General features: G+C 29.5%; 4 protein-coding genes across 5 annotated transcripts; 2 read left to right on the forward strand and 2 right to left on the reverse strand.

Moving 5' to 3' along the window:
• The first annotated feature begins 1,818 nt into the window (after nucleotides 1–1,818).
• On the forward strand, nucleotides 1,819–4,099 carry OCT59_015147 (uncharacterized protein). Its single transcript, XM_025319019.2, has 3 exons — nucleotides 1,819–1,842; nucleotides 1,924–2,095; nucleotides 2,259–4,099. Exons 2-3 carry the CDS (start codon nucleotides 1,988–1,990, stop codon nucleotides 3,831–3,833), a joined length of 1,683 nt encoding a protein of 560 aa, XP_025174787.1. The 5' UTR covers nucleotides 1,819–1,842; nucleotides 1,924–1,987; the 3' UTR covers nucleotides 3,834–4,099.
• A 407-nt stretch (nucleotides 4,100–4,506) lies between these two features.
• Nucleotides 4,507–7,105, reverse strand: OCT59_015148 (uncharacterized protein; the record flags this gene model as incomplete). Of its 2 annotated transcripts, none has more annotated exons than XM_066139810.1 (12): nucleotides 4,507–4,809; nucleotides 4,889–5,235; nucleotides 5,316–5,386; nucleotides 5,460–5,642; nucleotides 5,722–5,876; nucleotides 5,950–6,062; nucleotides 6,128–6,210; nucleotides 6,279–6,352; nucleotides 6,426–6,509; nucleotides 6,576–6,604; nucleotides 6,677–6,739; nucleotides 6,846–7,105. In XM_066139810.1, the coding sequence occupies 11 exons, from the start codon at nucleotides 7,103–7,105 to the stop codon at nucleotides 5,163–5,165; spliced, it is 1,188 nt and encodes a 395-aa protein (XP_066002648.1). In that variant the 3' UTR covers nucleotides 4,507–4,809; nucleotides 4,889–5,162. The 2 variants fall into 2 exon arrangements, with proteins under 2 accessions (XP_066002648.1, XP_025174788.1); XM_025319020.2 differs by having other exon boundaries at nucleotides 5,302–5,386.
• Nucleotides 7,106–7,306: 201 nt separating this feature from the next.
• OCT59_015149 (transcription factor TFIIH complex ERCC-3 subunit) lies at nucleotides 7,307–11,052 on the forward strand. Its single transcript, XM_025319021.2, has 13 exons — nucleotides 7,307–7,382; nucleotides 7,568–7,699; nucleotides 7,779–8,022; nucleotides 8,088–8,196; nucleotides 8,265–8,601; nucleotides 8,764–8,825; nucleotides 8,898–9,055; nucleotides 9,119–9,229; nucleotides 9,319–9,412; nucleotides 9,498–10,010; nucleotides 10,082–10,201; nucleotides 10,283–10,376; nucleotides 10,451–11,052. Exons 1-13 carry the CDS (start codon nucleotides 7,346–7,348, stop codon nucleotides 10,966–10,968), a joined length of 2,529 nt encoding a protein of 842 aa, XP_025174789.1. The 5' UTR covers nucleotides 7,307–7,345; the 3' UTR covers nucleotides 10,969–11,052.
• A 46-nt stretch (nucleotides 11,053–11,098) lies between these two features.
• OCT59_015150 (uncharacterized protein) lies at nucleotides 11,099–16,798 on the reverse strand (the record flags this gene model as incomplete). The annotated part of the gene is made up of 15 exons (XM_066139811.1): nucleotides 11,099–11,802; nucleotides 11,877–12,001; nucleotides 12,075–12,292; nucleotides 12,362–12,968; nucleotides 13,052–13,205; nucleotides 13,289–13,458; nucleotides 13,527–13,589; nucleotides 13,656–14,177; nucleotides 14,254–14,430; nucleotides 14,522–14,689; nucleotides 14,782–14,858; nucleotides 14,923–15,064; nucleotides 15,156–15,271; nucleotides 15,353–15,406; nucleotides 15,481–16,798. 15 exons carry the CDS (start codon nucleotides 16,796–16,798, stop codon nucleotides 11,586–11,588), a joined length of 4,128 nt encoding a protein of 1,375 aa, XP_066002649.1. The 3' UTR covers nucleotides 11,099–11,585.
• Nucleotides 16,799–17,258: the final 460 nt, after the last annotated feature.

A 17,258-nucleotide genomic window follows, 5' to 3' on the forward strand; every position in this document is an offset into this window, starting at 1 on the left:
AATGTATAAAATATTGTTTTTTATATATAAAGTTTGCTTAAATTATAAATTATTCAATATTGGATGTTTTTTTTTTCTTGATTTGATTAGTAATTACAGTAGCTATAAAAGGAATTGATTTTATCTACTTATCTAATAATAAAATGTTTTGATAATTAAGATAATGATAATAATAAATATTGAATCAAAAAAAAATTTATAGAATGGAATACAAATTCTTCAATATAATAAATATATTCTTTTAATTAGGTTATTTAGATTTTAATTTTAAAAGAAAACAATATATAAATTCTTTTGGTTAATCTTATTTAAAATGTTGTTGATATACATACATATATATATATATGAACATATACAGTATATATATATATATATATATATTATTATTATTATTATTATTACTTTACTTCTCATTTCCTCAACCCAATTAAATTTTAATTATTTATTACGTCTATTTAAAATAATTTTAAAACCTATTTAAATCTGACCAAAATTATAACAACATTTCGGCCAGAATTAATATATCACGTGATATAACTAAACACTGTAACATTCTATATATTATTGACAAAGTACGATTCCTTTGCCATTAAATAATATATATATATAAAAATATCCAGTATTATTCGTCATATGGCGCCATAGATCAGTTCCAATATTGGCTTTGCTGATCATCGCTCATCAGTAATTTTGAATATTTTGTTTTTTTTCAGTTGTGTGAACTAACCCTTTGTATTACATGGTATACACGTGGCAATAGACATAATACGATAATATAAAGCAGGAACAAATAACGAATAATAATGTAACCAAGTAAATCCCGATAAAATTTCAGTTGTAATCCCCAAAGATTTCCCTGAACTTAAACCAAAAGGAGTAATATCATAACAAAGACTAACGAATGAAAAATTTTTACTGCGGAAAATTGATCATGTATTTATATGTGATGACATGTTACAATTGTTACATTTATCCAAAATTGGATATTGAAGGCGAGTTTTTAATCCTTTTACTGAAATTCAAAAGTCAAAATTTTGCAAATTATCTTTGATTTTATCGTAAAAATTATTAAAAGGACATAATTTGATGAAATCTAATTCATTGAATTATATTATAATAAAAAGAACGAGAATAAATTGTTATATTATTTCATAATTAAATAAAATAAAAAAGTGACAAAATATTTGTACCCTGTCGTCAATTTTTCATTTTTATATCTAATTACATCATAATTCATCAAATATATTAATTCTTTCTCTCCTCGTCCGATTACCATCACTTTATTTATACCATTATTCTTTTAATTCAAGGCGCAGTATCCGAATCGCTCGCTTTGGTTAAAGTGTGACGCGTAATTAACTGATTAACATTATCTCATCAATTATTTGTTTTTTAAGCATATTATTTTTTTTATGAAGAGGATGTTGAAATATTCTCTATTAAGTTGAAAATATTTGACGTTTTATTATTATATTTAGAGATCCGATCAATTAATTATGATGCATGTAAAATACATTAGCTAGCAATATGAAAGGGTAAACGGTCATAAAGAGTATTCTTTCTATATATTGAACTATTATAACTATTATATTAGTCATATTTGACCGTCTTTTCTTGTTGTTACTATTAATATTCTTTATCATGCACGTTCTACAAAGAATCAATCTGATTTTTTTTTTATCGATATCAATAGTAGTTATTTGCAGGGGTTAGATTATTTTATTTTGGTTACTCGGACTCTCAAAAAAGAATATTTAAACGCGCCCTTTGAGACTTTTGAGAAAAAAAAAAATTCTCTTCCTACTTACTGTTTACTTTAAGAAATAAAAAAAAAACCTAAAGGTATATACTATATCCTTTAAATTTAAAAGTCTTTTAAATTTCTTTATATTTTTAACCCTTTGTCTTTTGTCGCGTTTATAGATTTAACCGATTGACTTTCTTTCTTAGATAAAACCTAAAGTTTATTTACTTAGAGTTACTCAAAATGAATACACCACAAAATACAACTGAACAACAACACTTAAACGATTTAGTTAAACTTGTTAAATTGGCTCGTGAAGATGTTGTGAACGAAGGATGTAACGATCAACAGGTAAATTTTCTTTTTCGTATTTTATACGCGAACGTTTTGTAATGTTTAAATGTGAGATGAAAAAAAAGCGTTTCTTTTTTTTTATTATTATTCTTTCTTCGTTTCCAATATTATTTGTAATTTTTAAATCATTACACCCAATAAATGTTCTAACAAAATTTAGATTGCTTGTGATATTTTACTATACCTGCAATATGCATCATACAAGTACAAGAACGGTTGGCAGAATTTTAATCTTTCAACAGTTACGCAATTGTTCGAAGAAAAGATGAAGATGGAATCCCTTAATAAGAACAATATAAGACTTTCGGAGGATTCTACACGAATAGATGCAGATTCTTATTTTGATTTTCCTGATTATTCTTCTAACGATGAATCTACCGAGGTTCTTGAAACTAATATAAATATAAATGATTCTCCAGCGTTTGAGAATTTACGCAAATCATCCGGTTCATATGCTTCATCACATAGTACCATAGTTTCAAGTCATAGATCAAACGCGTCTAGTTTCCCATCAACTTATCCCCCCTTAACACAAGATCTTTCTGGACCTCGTGATAGTATTACGATGAAAGAATTACAAAGAGATCTTTCAAATGATAACAATTCCTACCAGGAACTCGATAGGTTAAATAATGATCCTTCGATTCCCTGTAATTTAGATTCAAATTCTACTACATTTCGTCCTGTATTACAAAATTCATCGAAATATGGATCAAGCATTATAGCAGCTTTTCTAGAGTCCGATTGGCCATCAGAAGATGAGGATGAAACACCTTTTTCTACTTTAATCAAAGAACGGGGTCAAGCTTTGTATGAAGAAAAAAGGCGACAAGCTGAGGCAAACGTAAGAAGTACATGTGACCCAGGAACCGTATCGCTTGTTCAAGTACGGAAAGCATTTCCGATAAATGAAAATAATATGTTAGAATCATCGAAAAATGTCAGTAAAAAAATAGTAAAAAATATCGGTAAAGGAAAAAAGTTGACAAAGGCGACAAACAAGAAGTCGAAAAAACAAACAAATTCAATAATTCCACCAATTACAACTTCAACTGATTCGACCTCTGGATTAAATTCACTGTCAAACACGGTTTCTGGGTTACAAGTTATTTCACCACGCACTATAATTTCAGGGTTGCCTTTTTCCGAGTTTGATCAACATATAGAAGAACAAGAACGATCACAAACCTCCGTAAAAGGATCAAAGAGAAAAGTACGTGATTGCGATGATGTTACAGAAAATGTTGTACCTGGGGATTTCGATGTCGATAAAATGTTTGAAGATTTCGATCCGACAGCGCACTCGATGACAGCGCACTCGATTAACGTGACACCAGGAACGATGTATAATCAACTTTTGGCTGATATCTCCCCATCGATAAGGAATCGTTTCGCGGCTAACTCACCTGGGCAAGAATTTGATTATTTATGGGCTACATATAGCGCTTCTACCAATAAACGATATCGAAAAAGCCCAAAATTCAAAGAACAAACGATAGATTTCGAACCCAAAGTGGTAGAAGCTCGTAATAACACGGAAGCAATACCTTCTTCCTACCAGGCATCATTAGATGCTTGGGCGGCAAGTAATGCAGTTTCCACGCCGCACACTCCCATTTTAATAGAAGTACCTAGTACTCCACCACATCAAATTAGGACGGCATCTGGCACAAGAACGCCAGGCTCTGCATTTTCGCTGAGCGAATTCCTTAACTTATCACCATCACCTATGTAGACAATTGCCAAGGTGGAGCGATGAAAGAGTATATATATATGTGTGTAAAAAAAAAATTTTAATATAAAGTAAAAGAAGATAGGTAGACAAAAATTATTAATGTGTAATTAATTACAAAATTAATTATATGTAATATTGCAAAACAAAGTAGATAAACATATTTGATGGTAAAAAATATAATTATTAGTAGAATTTCTTTTGTTTTTGTGAAAATATTTTCGCAAAAACATTTTGTATATAATAAAATTAGAAAAGTTAGTTTTTACAAAAAAAAGTCTTGCATGAGAGATTCAAAAGTGGGTTTTTTTTATTTAAGTTGTATTTATAATCATATTGTTATAGCATTGGTGGAATATAATGCTATATCAGGTGACAATGTTTTTAAGATATAATGAACAATAAAGGAATAACTATGACACATTTATCAAAGAAATATAATTATGTCATCAACGTGGAATGTAGATCACTACAATTGGGATGGTGGAATCTACTTCCTTAATCGTATGAATAATTTTTCCGATTTACTTATCAAAAAAGGTTAATCTGCACCCTAAAATCGTATAAATTTACTTTTACGGGTTAATTGTGTGAAAAAATAAAGGAATTTAAGCAAACCCTTTGCAGTTATAACAGAAACGTTGAACTACTAAAATTAGTGTATTCAAAAAAAGGTAGTACAATATGTTAAACTTTAATTTTTTATTCACTATTATACACTATATACATATCTATATTTCAGAAAAATTGTAAATTGAGTTCATTAGAAAGATGAGACAGCTGATCTTTAAAAATTCCTCTAATAATAATTTCTTATCAAGTCTTTTCCGACAAGAAATTATGGGATCCTATCCTAAAAGTTAAAAAAAAAAAACTTTACAAAGACCAATACTTAAAAAAATTTTTTTTCTTATAAAATAACGAAACTAGATCAATTTCAATTTTACCTCATATTTAATATAGAAATCTTCTAAATAGTCTATTGATTCATAACAGTTAATGTACTAAATAAATTTTACATAAGTCATTATATAATTATCAGATCCATTATCACTTACTATATTTGAGTTATTTATTTGTTCTTCGACCATTGAAATATTAGCGTTTAAACTAATTTCATTACTAATATCTATTGTTCCTTGGTTATCAAAACTATATTCTTTTGATGTGTTTTCCTCCCCTTCTATATTCGTTACAGGGTGAATTACGATTTCACCTTCTGCACTATAATAACACCAAGCATAATCTCCTTTAGCTCTCCAAATTTTGAGTGAATTATCACTTGTGATGTTTTGATTTTGATCATTTTCTGATATATCGCCATTGATCAATTTAAACTTTCTTTGTCCAGAACAAGAGGCAATAAGCGGCAAAGTAGGGTGAATCGACATAGCTGAAACGGCATCTAAAAAAAAAGTTACATTAATTCAAATTCTTGTAAAACCCGATAAGCTTAAAGTATATATCATACCATCATGTGCTAACCTATCCAACACTTTACGTGGACTTCCTTTAGAATCAAGATTAACCAAATCATAAACGATCATTTTTCCATCCTGTTTAAAAAAAATATTTTATTAAAAAATTTTCAATGGTTGTAATAGATTAATAGCTGATTTATAAACCTACAAGACTTCCTGTAACCAAAAAAGACCCCGTATTATCCAGGTCAAATGATAATCTCTGATTCGTGTTACCATTACGTTCCAATTTATATAAAATATTGCCAGTATTTCGAATATCCCAGCAACGTATATAATTATCTTTTCGAGATGATGAAAAAAGATATTTCCCATCTCGCGAAAATTGGACCTAGGATTAATAAAAAATCTATCTTTAATTCTATTTTCATTTCGTGTAATATATGTAGAATAGAATTTCTATCTTATACTTGTATAATGTCTCCAATTGACTCATTTTCTGTCCCCTGTAAGATACTACACAATTCATTGTTTGACTCATCGTATAATCCAATTGTTTGTGAATAAGATCCTGCTGCATATAAACCTGATCTATCAGGATTAAATGCCAAGCATGAAATAATTCCTACAATAATTTATACTATCAATAAATCGGATTTAACACATAACAACTAAGTTCACAATTGATTTTTATTAACCTTTTTGTCCCTCTTTACTTTTACGTGAAGGGGTTGTTTTAATATCTTGACCATCGCGCCCAGGACGATCTAAGTCAAAAATTTTTATCATATTCTTATATCCACAATATATCCTATTACAAAGTAAGGTTAAATTTGAATAAATAATTTGATGAGAAAAGAGTTCATCTAAATTTACCTTGAACCGTCTAAATTGAAAGTCAATGCATTAGGTCCTACAATTTCATCCCGATGATCAATTATGGTATAAGAACATCTCACCTGAAAATAAGATGATAAAGGATGTTATAATTGAACCCACTAAAAATGACATCCTTTGATCCATTTACCTTCCCAGAATAGGCATCCCATAAATGTATTGGATGTTCACGACTTGACGAGAGAAAACAACAAGTGTCAGGATCTAGTTTAAAATTGAAATTTTTTTTAGTTATTTCGTTAATTTCGTAATATGTATTGTAGGAAATATGATCTACCTTGAATAGACATCATAGGGTACCAACAAAAATCGTATACTGTTTCTCCCGTATGACAGGCAAGAACCTGGCTTAATTCAATTTCTATAATTCAATTTCTAAATTAGAAATTAGTTATTTATGATGTCAATCTATATAATCAAATTTTACCATCAGCTATTTCTAAAGCATTTCTAGGTCTATTTCAATTTCAATAAAATCAGTATTTATTAAGAAATAAGATTAAGAACAATCATTTAATTAATACTCACAGATCAAAAATTCTTAATACATTGTCATTCGTTGACGTTAATATACATGATCCGTCTGGTGACCTTCCGAAATAATAAATATTTCAGTAAGCTGTAAATACCAGTTTTTCTTCAGAAATATGGTTGGTTTTTTTATTTATAATTAATATTTGCTAAACTTCATTCTCACCATTTAGCATTTTTAAAAAAATTCTCCTCTGATGCATTCGGTATATATATATCCAACTTTTCAAACAATTTAAGTTGTTTTAAAGAATCGAGTACTGTGCTACTAAATTGCTTTTTAGTAGAACATACTGAATTAATTTCTTGCGTAAAATCGTATTGTAATATAGAAAAGTATTCAGTATTTTCATTATTATTAATCGTTTCTTTCGTGAATTCTGTAGAATCTACTTCTATAACCGAGATTTCACTAACTTCCTCCATTAAAAATCCGGACACCGGAATCTAAACAGAATAATTGGCGACGGCAATTTTCCACATGGAAATTTCTTATAGCATAATTACGTAATTGTTTCTAAATCTGGAACATAAAATTTAAGATCTATCTACTCCTGCGGCTATGTTGCGGCGTGTCGATCACTTATTAATTATAAATATAACCCTTTCACACCCAGAATTAATTATTTTTAAAAAATTTTTTTCTGTTTTTCATAAGTTTGTATAATGCCACCACCAACGTTTAAAAGGCGATATCGGGACGGTATGTCCTTGATTTTGCTTTTTTTTAAAAATATTAAAAATAATAAATAAAAAGTTTTGAAAAAAATGACTTCATTTTTTCCATTTATCTTAAAAATGTAAAAAGTTTCGCTATTTAATTTTTAAGTATTTTTTATGTGGTTTCTAAAAGTTTTGTTCTTATATATATTACAAAATGAAAAATAGAGGACGAATATCTTCCAGCTGGCTCTTCTAGACCAAATAAAAAAAAAAGTAAAATATCGTCAAAGAAATCTAATTCGGCTACGCCGAATCATAACTCGGAAGATGAAAATGACTTGTCAAGAGAGGCATTGAGTATGTTATAAAATAAAATTTGTTCTCGATTTTATAAATTTAGTTAAAATAATAAAGTTTAAAATTATGAATAAAATAGTCCCAAGAAGTGCTGTCTTTGATATCGACTCTCTCAAGACTTCGACTCATGTTAATATTCCTCGAGATTCTGTATCAAAATATTTTGGAGAAGACGATTTTTCTTATATAAAATTAAAAAAAGATCATGCTAATAGACCGTTATGGATAAATCCAACGACTGGTCATATTATTCTTGAAGGATTTTCACCTTTTGCAGAAAAGGCTCAAGATTTCTTAATTACAATTAGCGAACCTGTGAGCAGGTAACTAAATAATTTTGAAATTCTCACTTGAAATATACTTCTTTAATAAATTGTATAATTTACAGACCATCTCACATACACGAATATAAATTGACGCCTTATTCATTATACGCTGCAGTCTCTGTAGGATTAGAGACAGAAGCTATAATAGATGTGTTAAAAATCTTGTCAAAGGCAAGATATTTTTTTTTCTTTTGAATAATAAATCTTTAATTAATGTAATAATTTATTAATTTCATTAGATTGAAATTCCCGAATCAATTATGGAACTTATTAGGACATGTACATTATCTTATGGCAAAGTAAAACTTGTACTTAAACACAATCGATACTTTGTTGAATCATCATATGCAGATATATTACAAAAATTATTACAAGACAAAGATATTTCTGAAGCTCGTGTAGTAAATAGTGAAGGGTCTGATGAGGGATTTCTAAGGAATAAGGCACCAACAGGCAAAGATCTAATAATTTCTGGTAAAAAAGAACAGGAAAAAGAAACAGATGCAGATGGAAAAAACAAAGAACCTGAAACGGAAGATGATAACATATTTAATGCAGTGGTACAAATTGATAAGGGTAAGACAATATCTAGTTGTTTTAGTAATACTGTGGTGTTGTTGATTTTAGTATACCTATATTTCAATTTCTTCAACAACACTCTTCACTTCCTACCAGCTTCAATTTTAATAAAATTATTGTAATTTTGAAATATTAAATAATTTGATTTTTAAAATATAGAGGACGAAGAGGAGGAAGAAGATGAAGTACATTCCTTTGAAATTAAATCAGAGAAATTTGAGGTAAATATTATCAACAATTTGGTGTAATATTTTGGAGCTATTGAAAATAAACTTTCTTATAAATAATTTTAGGTTGTGAAAAAACGTTGTATTGAACTTGATTATCCCATGTTGGAAGAATATGATTTTCGTAATGATTCAACTCTTCCACCACTTGATATTGACCTTAAACCAATAACGGTGATTCGTCCTTATCAAGAAAAATGTTTGAGTAAGATGTTTGGTAATGGGTAAGCATTAAGGTTACTAATATTTTTAGCCATTGTAAAATATTTATGGTATTTTTTTTATAGACGTGCAAGATCCGGAATTATAGTGTTACCTTGTGGTGCAGGTAAAACACTCGTTGGTATAACGGCTGCTTGCACTATTAAGAAAAGTTGTCTTGTATTATGTACTTCTGCGTAAGTTTATAACAGAATATTTGTTAAAATAAATGCATTTTTTATTTTATTTTATTTTTTTTTTATAATAACATTATGTTCTTTAAAAGTGTATCCGTAATGCAATGGAAACAACAATTTATGACATGGTCAAATATTAAAGAAAGTCAGATTGCTGTGTTTACATCAGACATGAAAGAAAAGGTAAAACTTATTAAATTGGTTTTTTTTTTGTATAATTGTATTTAATGATTTTTTTCTAACCAATTTTCTTTTTTTGATTTTTTAGTTCTCTGGTCAATCTGGTATAGTAATATCCACCTACAGTATGGTAGCTAATACTAGAACGAGATCTTATGATGCTGGAAAGATGATGGAGTTTATAACAGGAAGGGAATGGGGATTTATATTGTTAGATGAGGTGCATGTTGTACCTGCTAATATGTTTAGAAAAGTAGTTACAACAATTGCAGCTCATACAAAACTTGGCCTTACAGCAACTTTGGTTCGTGAAGATGACAAGATTGGTGATTTAAACTTTTTAATTGGACCAAAATTATATGAAGCCAATTGGATGGATTTGGCTTCAAAAGGACATATTGCCAATGTTCAATGTGCTGAAGTTTGGTGTCCAATGACTCCAGAGTTTTATGCGCAATATCTTAAAGCTTCTTCAAGAAAACGAATGTTATTATATGCTATGAATCCTAATAAATTTCAGGCGTGCCAATATTTGATTCGTTTCCATGAGGACCGTGGTGATAAGATTATTGTCTTTTCGGATAATGTATATGCACTGGAGGTAAATATTATTTATAAGTAATATTGTTTATTCACATGTAATTATGATTTATTTTTGAAATTCGCTTTTAGAAATATGCAAGAGAATTGAAAGTACCATTTATTCATGGTAAAACTAAACCACCAGAACGTATGTACATTCTTAGTTTGTTTCAACACGACCCGAAGGTGAACACAATCTTCTTGTCAAAGGTTAGTTATTTTGTAACTATTTTTCATAAATTGTAGAATTAGTAAATAAGTATTAATCCTACTTTTATCCGTAATTTTTAGGTCGGTGATACGTCTATTGATTTACCGGAGGCTACTTGTCTTATACAAATTTCGTCCCATTATGGTTCTAGGCGTCAGGAAGCACAACGTTTAGGTAATTTTTTTTTTTTAAAAAAAAAAATAAAAATAAAAAAAGGTTTATTAATTCATCTTGTTTTACTTAAATAGGACGTATTCTTCGTGCTAAACGTCGTAATGATGAAGGGTTTAATGCTTTCTTTTACTCTCTTGTATCAACGGATACACAAGAAATGTTTTATTCAACAAAAAGACAACAATTTTTAATTGATCAAGGATATGCATTTAAAGTGATTACAAAGCTTGAGGGAATGGATAAAGCTACAGATTTGGTTTATAGAACTCATGGTGAACAATTGTCATTACTATCAGATGTTTTATTAGCGAATGATCATGATGCAGATTTAGATAATGATATTGAATCGAATGCCGATGATTTACCTGGTGTTGTTACGAGCAGAAATTTCACATCGCAACAAAAGGGATATGGAGGTGTTAAACGATCTGTTGGTAGTATGAAAAGTTTATCAGGAGCCGATGATATGGCATATATGGAATTTTCTCACGGAAATAGCAGTAGTACAAAGACTATGAAAAAGGTTGATAAAAAGACTCAAGCAAAAGATCACCATCCTTTATTCAAAAAACAATGGTTAAGGAATAGATAGGGTAGTTGAATTACTTGAATAGTATTTTTTTTTTTTTGTGAAAATAGATTTATTATGCAATTTATTTTAATAATAATTATTTAGAAAATAAAAAAAAAATATATATATACAAAAACACAAAAACATTATTGATTGGTGATATCTTATATATATTTTTTAATAATGGATAAATTACTTTATTTACATGAAATTATTAAGTAAAATGTTCTTAATGAGAATATTCTACAAATGATAATATTAAATAGCTATTAAATGTATTACAAAAATTCAGTGTTAATCCAATAATAAATATATTTTTTTTGCAATTGAACAAGAATTCACATGCTTTCTAAAAAATCTATAAATAAACATAATCAAGAAACAGGAAGTAATTAAAATTAAATCAATAATTGTACACAATAGTAATTTACTTAACCTATCGAAAAAAAAAAAATTTATATATATATATATATATTAATAAGTAATATCTCCTGATAATATTTATTGAGGATAAGTTATACATTATGATGAGTAAAATCATATATTTTTTCTTTTTCTTTTTTGTAGCAGCGAAATCTCCAATTTAGAACGGTAATTAATCTACCACCTATTATTATATAAATAGTAGATGATGTTGTTTATTTATTACGACTATTTCTTCTTACTGGAACAATAATTCCTGGTTTTGCAAGTTGATCTAGCAGAATAGGTTCAAGTCCTCTTGATTTATAAGCAGCTTCATACGCATTCGGAATTTCTCTTTTCATATTGGATTTCATTCCTCTATCCTTTAATTTAGACAAATCTGTTTTTTCGTCTCCCATAAGAACTACTTTATTTGCTGGAACCCATTTCCTAAATCATGAAAAAAAAAATATTAATTATAATATAAATGCTAACGATTAAAATAAGTATTGAATCACGCTTACCAGCTACGATTATAATTTTTTTTTCCAAGTTTCCTTTCGTCAAAAAAATGGACCAAGTAAGTATCAGCTTCCTTCTTGTCTGCTCGGATTGCTGATGTAATGTTTGCTTTATCTGGATCTGCAACCTACAAAAATAATTATGGTTAATTAACAACGAGACCAAAGTTATTGATATAAATTGTAAACGAAAATAGTTACCTCAGCAGGATACCAAGGAAATCCTTGCATTTTTGCCCAAACCAAGCTACCGAAGGGAATGTTTGTGATTTCGGCAGTTGATGAATCAATAGACCCTTTTCGGCTACGTGTTTGTACAGTGAATTCTGAGTTCATCTCACTTGGAGTATTTACCAATGCAGTCTCGCTTATAATTTGGCTATTGGATCGACTGCGTCTAATCACTTCTGATGATTCTGCTTCTTTTGATACTGATAATTAGTTACATACGAAACGTTTAGTATCGCTTGTTTCAAGAGTAAACTTACCAACTGGCATTTCGATCTCTTCCTTTTCCTTTGCAATATCTGACATACTACTTTTTCGAGACCTTGTTCGAGTAGCAATCACATTATCATTATTGATGACAGGAACTTGATATTCAATTCCATTGACAGGTGGAATTTGTTCTTGAATTCCTTCCTCCTCCTCTTCATCTTCATCTGTTAAATAAATCCATCCTTTTGGCAATTTCTTGCCATCCAAAACTTCTTTTATTTTATAATCTTCAACTTTAGTTTCTTGATCCGTTTTCGATGATGTCTTTGTGCGACTACGTAAAACGCGTGGTGATCCTTCCCCATTTTCTGTTGTATTTCCACGCCTTCCGCGCGTCTTTTTTATTTTCTTTGGTATACTAGCCTTCTTTTTAGATTCCAGTATTTTTAAAGGATCTGAATTATATGTAAAAATTTCTGGATGCAATTGGACATTCAAAACACCTTTTTCTGGATCTATATTTAATCCAGTATAATCCTGCTCAGCCCTGGCCAAAATGGGTTGTGATTGTGTCTGCAATTTCTTAGCGACTCGATAATAAATAGTATCAGAAGTATTATATGTCATAGCATTACGAAATACAAGTTCAAGATCATCCTATTTATCAAGAAAAAAAAAAAATTTATTGTTGCCCAAGATGGAAAAAAATTTTTTTACGTTAAAAAAATTATTAGGGATACCTTAAATTCTTGCATTCCATTACCAAGACTATATTCATGTGCATCGATCTTTTTGCGCATTGTCCCAAAGTCCATCGGATGTTTTATATGTATCAAATAATCGGGAACTTCCTCAATCGACACTGGCTTTGCAAATATTTCATTCTTATCTAGCCTATTATGTTAAATATATTATATGTTAGTATAAAAAGAAAATAGACAATATCTGAAAATACATATATATATATAAATATTTACGCCGCAATTTCCTCTAATACTGGTCGAAGAATACAATCAAGAGGGAAAAGAATTGTTTCAAGATATTTCACTTGCAACCTTGTCTTCTTTAATTTTTCCTTTTCGCGTCTGTGTACTAAATCCACCAGCATTCTTACTTTTTCCAAATCCTTACGAAGGTCAGTCATTGCCTGTATAATATAGCAGCAACAATTAATTAATTATATGTATTTTCCGAATGTTTGAATAATATTCATACCAAGTATTTGGCCCATTTTTCTTCCTCAGATTGTTTGTGAGCAGAAGCAGAGGCCGTCCATGGCTTTTTTTTAAAAAAAAGTTTAATGATAAATTTAAGAAATAAATTTTAAATAAAGAAATCCCATACCTCAAGATGTAATCTTTTCAATAAAGGAGCTCCACGTCGAGATTCTCTCTTTAAAGACCAATATTTACAAATAGTGGCAACGAGCTCTTGCCTTTTTCGCAGTGTGCCCTTCTGTTTTGATAACACTGGCAATAATTTTTCCATTATAATTGCTGGCGCTACTGGTGCCGTATCAGTATAAGTGTGGTTGTACGCGCGGGCAGCTTTGGAATTTTTATTTTCAACAGTTTGAGTAACCTTCCCGTTTTCGGAGCTACGTAAAGCTCTATTCGTTTTACGATTGCTCGTTACGTCATCTATTTGCTTTCGTTTCCTTGCTTTACGTGAAGGTGTTTCTGTTCTGTCAATGTATTGGTCTTCTATATCGTCAACATCGCTATCACTCGGAACATAAACATCGGATTCATCAGTTCCATAGTCAATATCGTGTCTACGTTTCTTTCCTGTTTGTACAGGATCCATTAAAAGTTTTTGTGCCGCTGCGAGTGTGGCTGCAACGTCGACATGTTCTCTATAATCTCGCTATAAGAATTAATATTAATTAGAAAGAAAGTTTAAATAACAAACAAGAATATTAAAAATAAAATAAATATCATACAGGTGTGTGTTTATCACAATAAGCCTTCATAATATAATGACTATGATTCTCATCGGGGAATTTCATCCTCATACAAAGTTTCGCCTTTCTTGCACAAGTTACATGGAAAGCTGTACAACAATGAGTATTTTGACACTGTATGCATGCGCCCATTCTCTTCTCACATATATAACATTTCTAATAATTTTTAAATTTTTTTTTTTAAACAAAAAAAAAAATTATACTTGGCTTAAAAGAAAGAAAAAGAAATTAATTTAAATCAATTTACTAGTTTCCATCGTCCACGTGGAATTCCTTCTATATTATCGATAGGTTCCATATATACAGTATTCGATAATCCAACTTCGGGGATCCATAAAGCGCAGAGTAAATGTGCCCACCGATTTGTATTAGTTTTTTTAAAGGCACCACCCTCGTTTGGACAAAATATGCACGACTAATAATAAAGAAACTCAAGAAGTTTTATTTACTGAGCAATCAGAATAAATCAACAAAAAACTTTAAAGGTAAACTTTACATAGTTCATACCACTGGTGTCTCTGGCGAAACTATACATTTACGACATAACCATTGTCCTTCAGGAATATAAGGAATTCCATAGCAATCTATAATTTATAAACAAAATATAAGACAACTTTGAAATAGTTGACAACTTAATTATAAGATTACCTTGATGTACAGCAAGATTACATCCATCACAAAATACTATTGCATTACTGTTTTCACATTCTCCATCATCACAAATAGCACAAGATGAATCCTCTGGGGTCATACTGTCTTTATCCGCACTTCCTTTCGGTAAATTTTTGGTCTAATTTCAATATCAATATAATAATATAATCAATATGATGATATTTATGAAGAAATTAATAACATCAAGATAAATTCGAAAATATACTTACTAAGTCGAACCATTCTTTTTCCAATCGGTCAATAACAGCTTCAAATACATCAGCGGTAAGTTCGCCTAAATCTTCCTTCTTTCTTTCTTCATTTAAAGCTTTTAACCAGTAATCATCTATTTTAAATATAACCTTTAAGTAAATAACTCATACACTAAAATTACTTAAGAAAAAAAAAAATAAATGAGTATATTTGCCTTGTTCATCCATATCATATTCAACAATTTCCGCAAGCTCTTTTTCCGATAATTCTATTCAAATTAGATAATAAGAAACATAATTAGAATTTTTATTTGCCTATATTAAAAATGTTTTGTGTACATACCAACATGACGAATATAATGACCTTCCGGTCTAATAAAAGGTTCTTCGGGCTCCTCTTTAATGTAATTGATACGTTTAAATGAAGGAACAGGGAGCTTTTTAACAGGAGGTTGTTGTACAGTTGGCGTATTATCCTCCACTGTTGTAATAATATCTGTAGAAGGACACTCTGTAAAGATGCTATCTTCTTCTTTTTTTACCCCATTTTCTATCTCATCTGATAATATTGGGCTTGCAAGGGTCCATTCCATTTCCTTTTCGACTGATTCTTCGACTGTAACATCACCATTTGTATCCAGTAATTTCAAATCAACTTGCATTTCCTCTTGTTCATCCTCATCAATAGTTTCTTCATCAATATCATCATGAGATGAAATTTTAAAACTATCGGTATCATCATCATCATCATCATCATCATCATCGTCGTCGTCGTCGTCGTCGACGTCATCATCATCATCCTCATCTTCATCATCCTCATCTTCCTCTTCATAATCATCTTTAATAAAAGAAGATTTCGTCTCTTTTATTAATTCAGGAAGTAAAGTTTTCGAACTTGATTCTTCAATTATTTCTTCAATTAAGTCTTTTGATGATGAAATGTCCTCTATATCTTTGAAAGTTTCTTCTTCAAAATTTTTTGGTAGCGAAGCAAATGAATCTATAGAACTCTCAGAACTTTTAATGGAAAGTTCAATACTTATCGATGACAATATTTCTTGTTCCTGTTGATGATTGTCTAAGAATACATTCGTTTGTTCAGCTTCTTCCGATTGAATCTTTTCATCATTTTCAGAAGTAGAGGTTGGTATATTATTTTCAATAATCGGCTTATATTCAATTACATCACCATTTTCCTGCGTTTTTAATAAATGATTTTCAACTTTGGCCTCTATTTCAACGTTTACTTCTTCCACTATCTTGGACTCTTCCTTAATTTCCTTTTCTTCTTGATCTTCAGCGATATCCTTAGAGGAAATATAAACCACAACCAATTTTTCATCTAATTTTAAATCCGGAAAAAATTTATCATAAGGTAGTTCTTCTCTAGGAGGTTCTTCAACAGGAATTATTCGACTTTCATTTACTTCTTTTGACGTATTAATAATTTCTTTATTATTTTTATTCCGTGTTTTTATAAGTTTATTTTTCTTACTATCACGTTTATTATAAGTTCTAGTTGAACTACCAGACCCACCGTTAGAATTACGAGGTTTAGCAGTAGATCTATTCGCTCGTAATACTATTTTGCTACGAGTATGAGTTGTTACAGGTTCAGTTGAATGTTCAAGTGGAGGAGTAGTTTCTTCAAGCTGGTTCATATTTTCTTTTGTATAAAAACAAAAGAAATAAATGATAAAAAATAAAAAAAAATCTAAGAAAAGAAATTTTTTTATATAATAAAAAAAAAATTAGTTAAAATTAAGTGAATGTTAATAGATCTATTGTTTTACGATTTAAAACATTTCGATCTAAAACAAGTACCTCTATTTGTGACAAAAATGTAATAAATTCTTCAAAAAAAAAAAATAACTTGTTACAATAGAGTGGTTTTTATATGCTTTAATTGAAAGAATGTTCAACAAGTAAACCAAAATATTTGTAAATATTATCGTAATTTCTTCGTGACAAAAAAAGAAGCTTTTTTTTTCCGATTATTATTTAACAGTTAGAATATTGAGGCAATTACGGCTCTTGAGCAGGCATTGTAAACATGTTACACAAGGATTTCTTATTGTAAATCATGTGAATAAATGAATAAAGAAAATTGATTTGAAATCT

This window comes from Rhizophagus irregularis, chromosome 23, assembly GCF_026210795.1.
Source record: "Rhizophagus irregularis chromosome 23, complete sequence".
In the NCBI taxonomy this organism is placed as follows: Eukaryota; Fungi; Glomeromycota; class Glomeromycetes; order Glomerales; family Glomeraceae; genus Rhizophagus; species Rhizophagus irregularis.

What these genes read in the sequence shown, in the direction of transcription:
- OCT59_015147 (XM_025319019.2), top strand. Translation starts at nt 1,988, where the DNA reads ATGAATACACCACAAAATACAACTGAACAACAACACTTAAACGATTTA. An exon ending in AAGGATGTAACGATCAACAG is followed by an intron (nt 2,096 to 2,258) that starts GTAAATTTTCTT and finishes AACAAAATTTAG; the next exon opens with ATTGCTTGTGATATTTTACT.
- OCT59_015149 (XM_025319021.2), top strand. Translation starts at nt 7,346, where the DNA reads ATGCCACCACCAACGTTTAAAAGGCGATATCGGGACG. An exon ending in TAAAAGGCGATATCGGGACG is followed by an intron (nt 7,383 to 7,567) that starts GTATGTCCTTGA and finishes AATGAAAAATAG; the next exon opens with AGGACGAATATCTTCCAGCT. An exon ending in AGTAAGATGTTTGGTAATGG is followed by an intron (nt 9,056 to 9,118) that starts GTAAGCATTAAG and finishes TTTTTTTTATAG; the next exon opens with ACGTGCAAGATCCGGAATTA.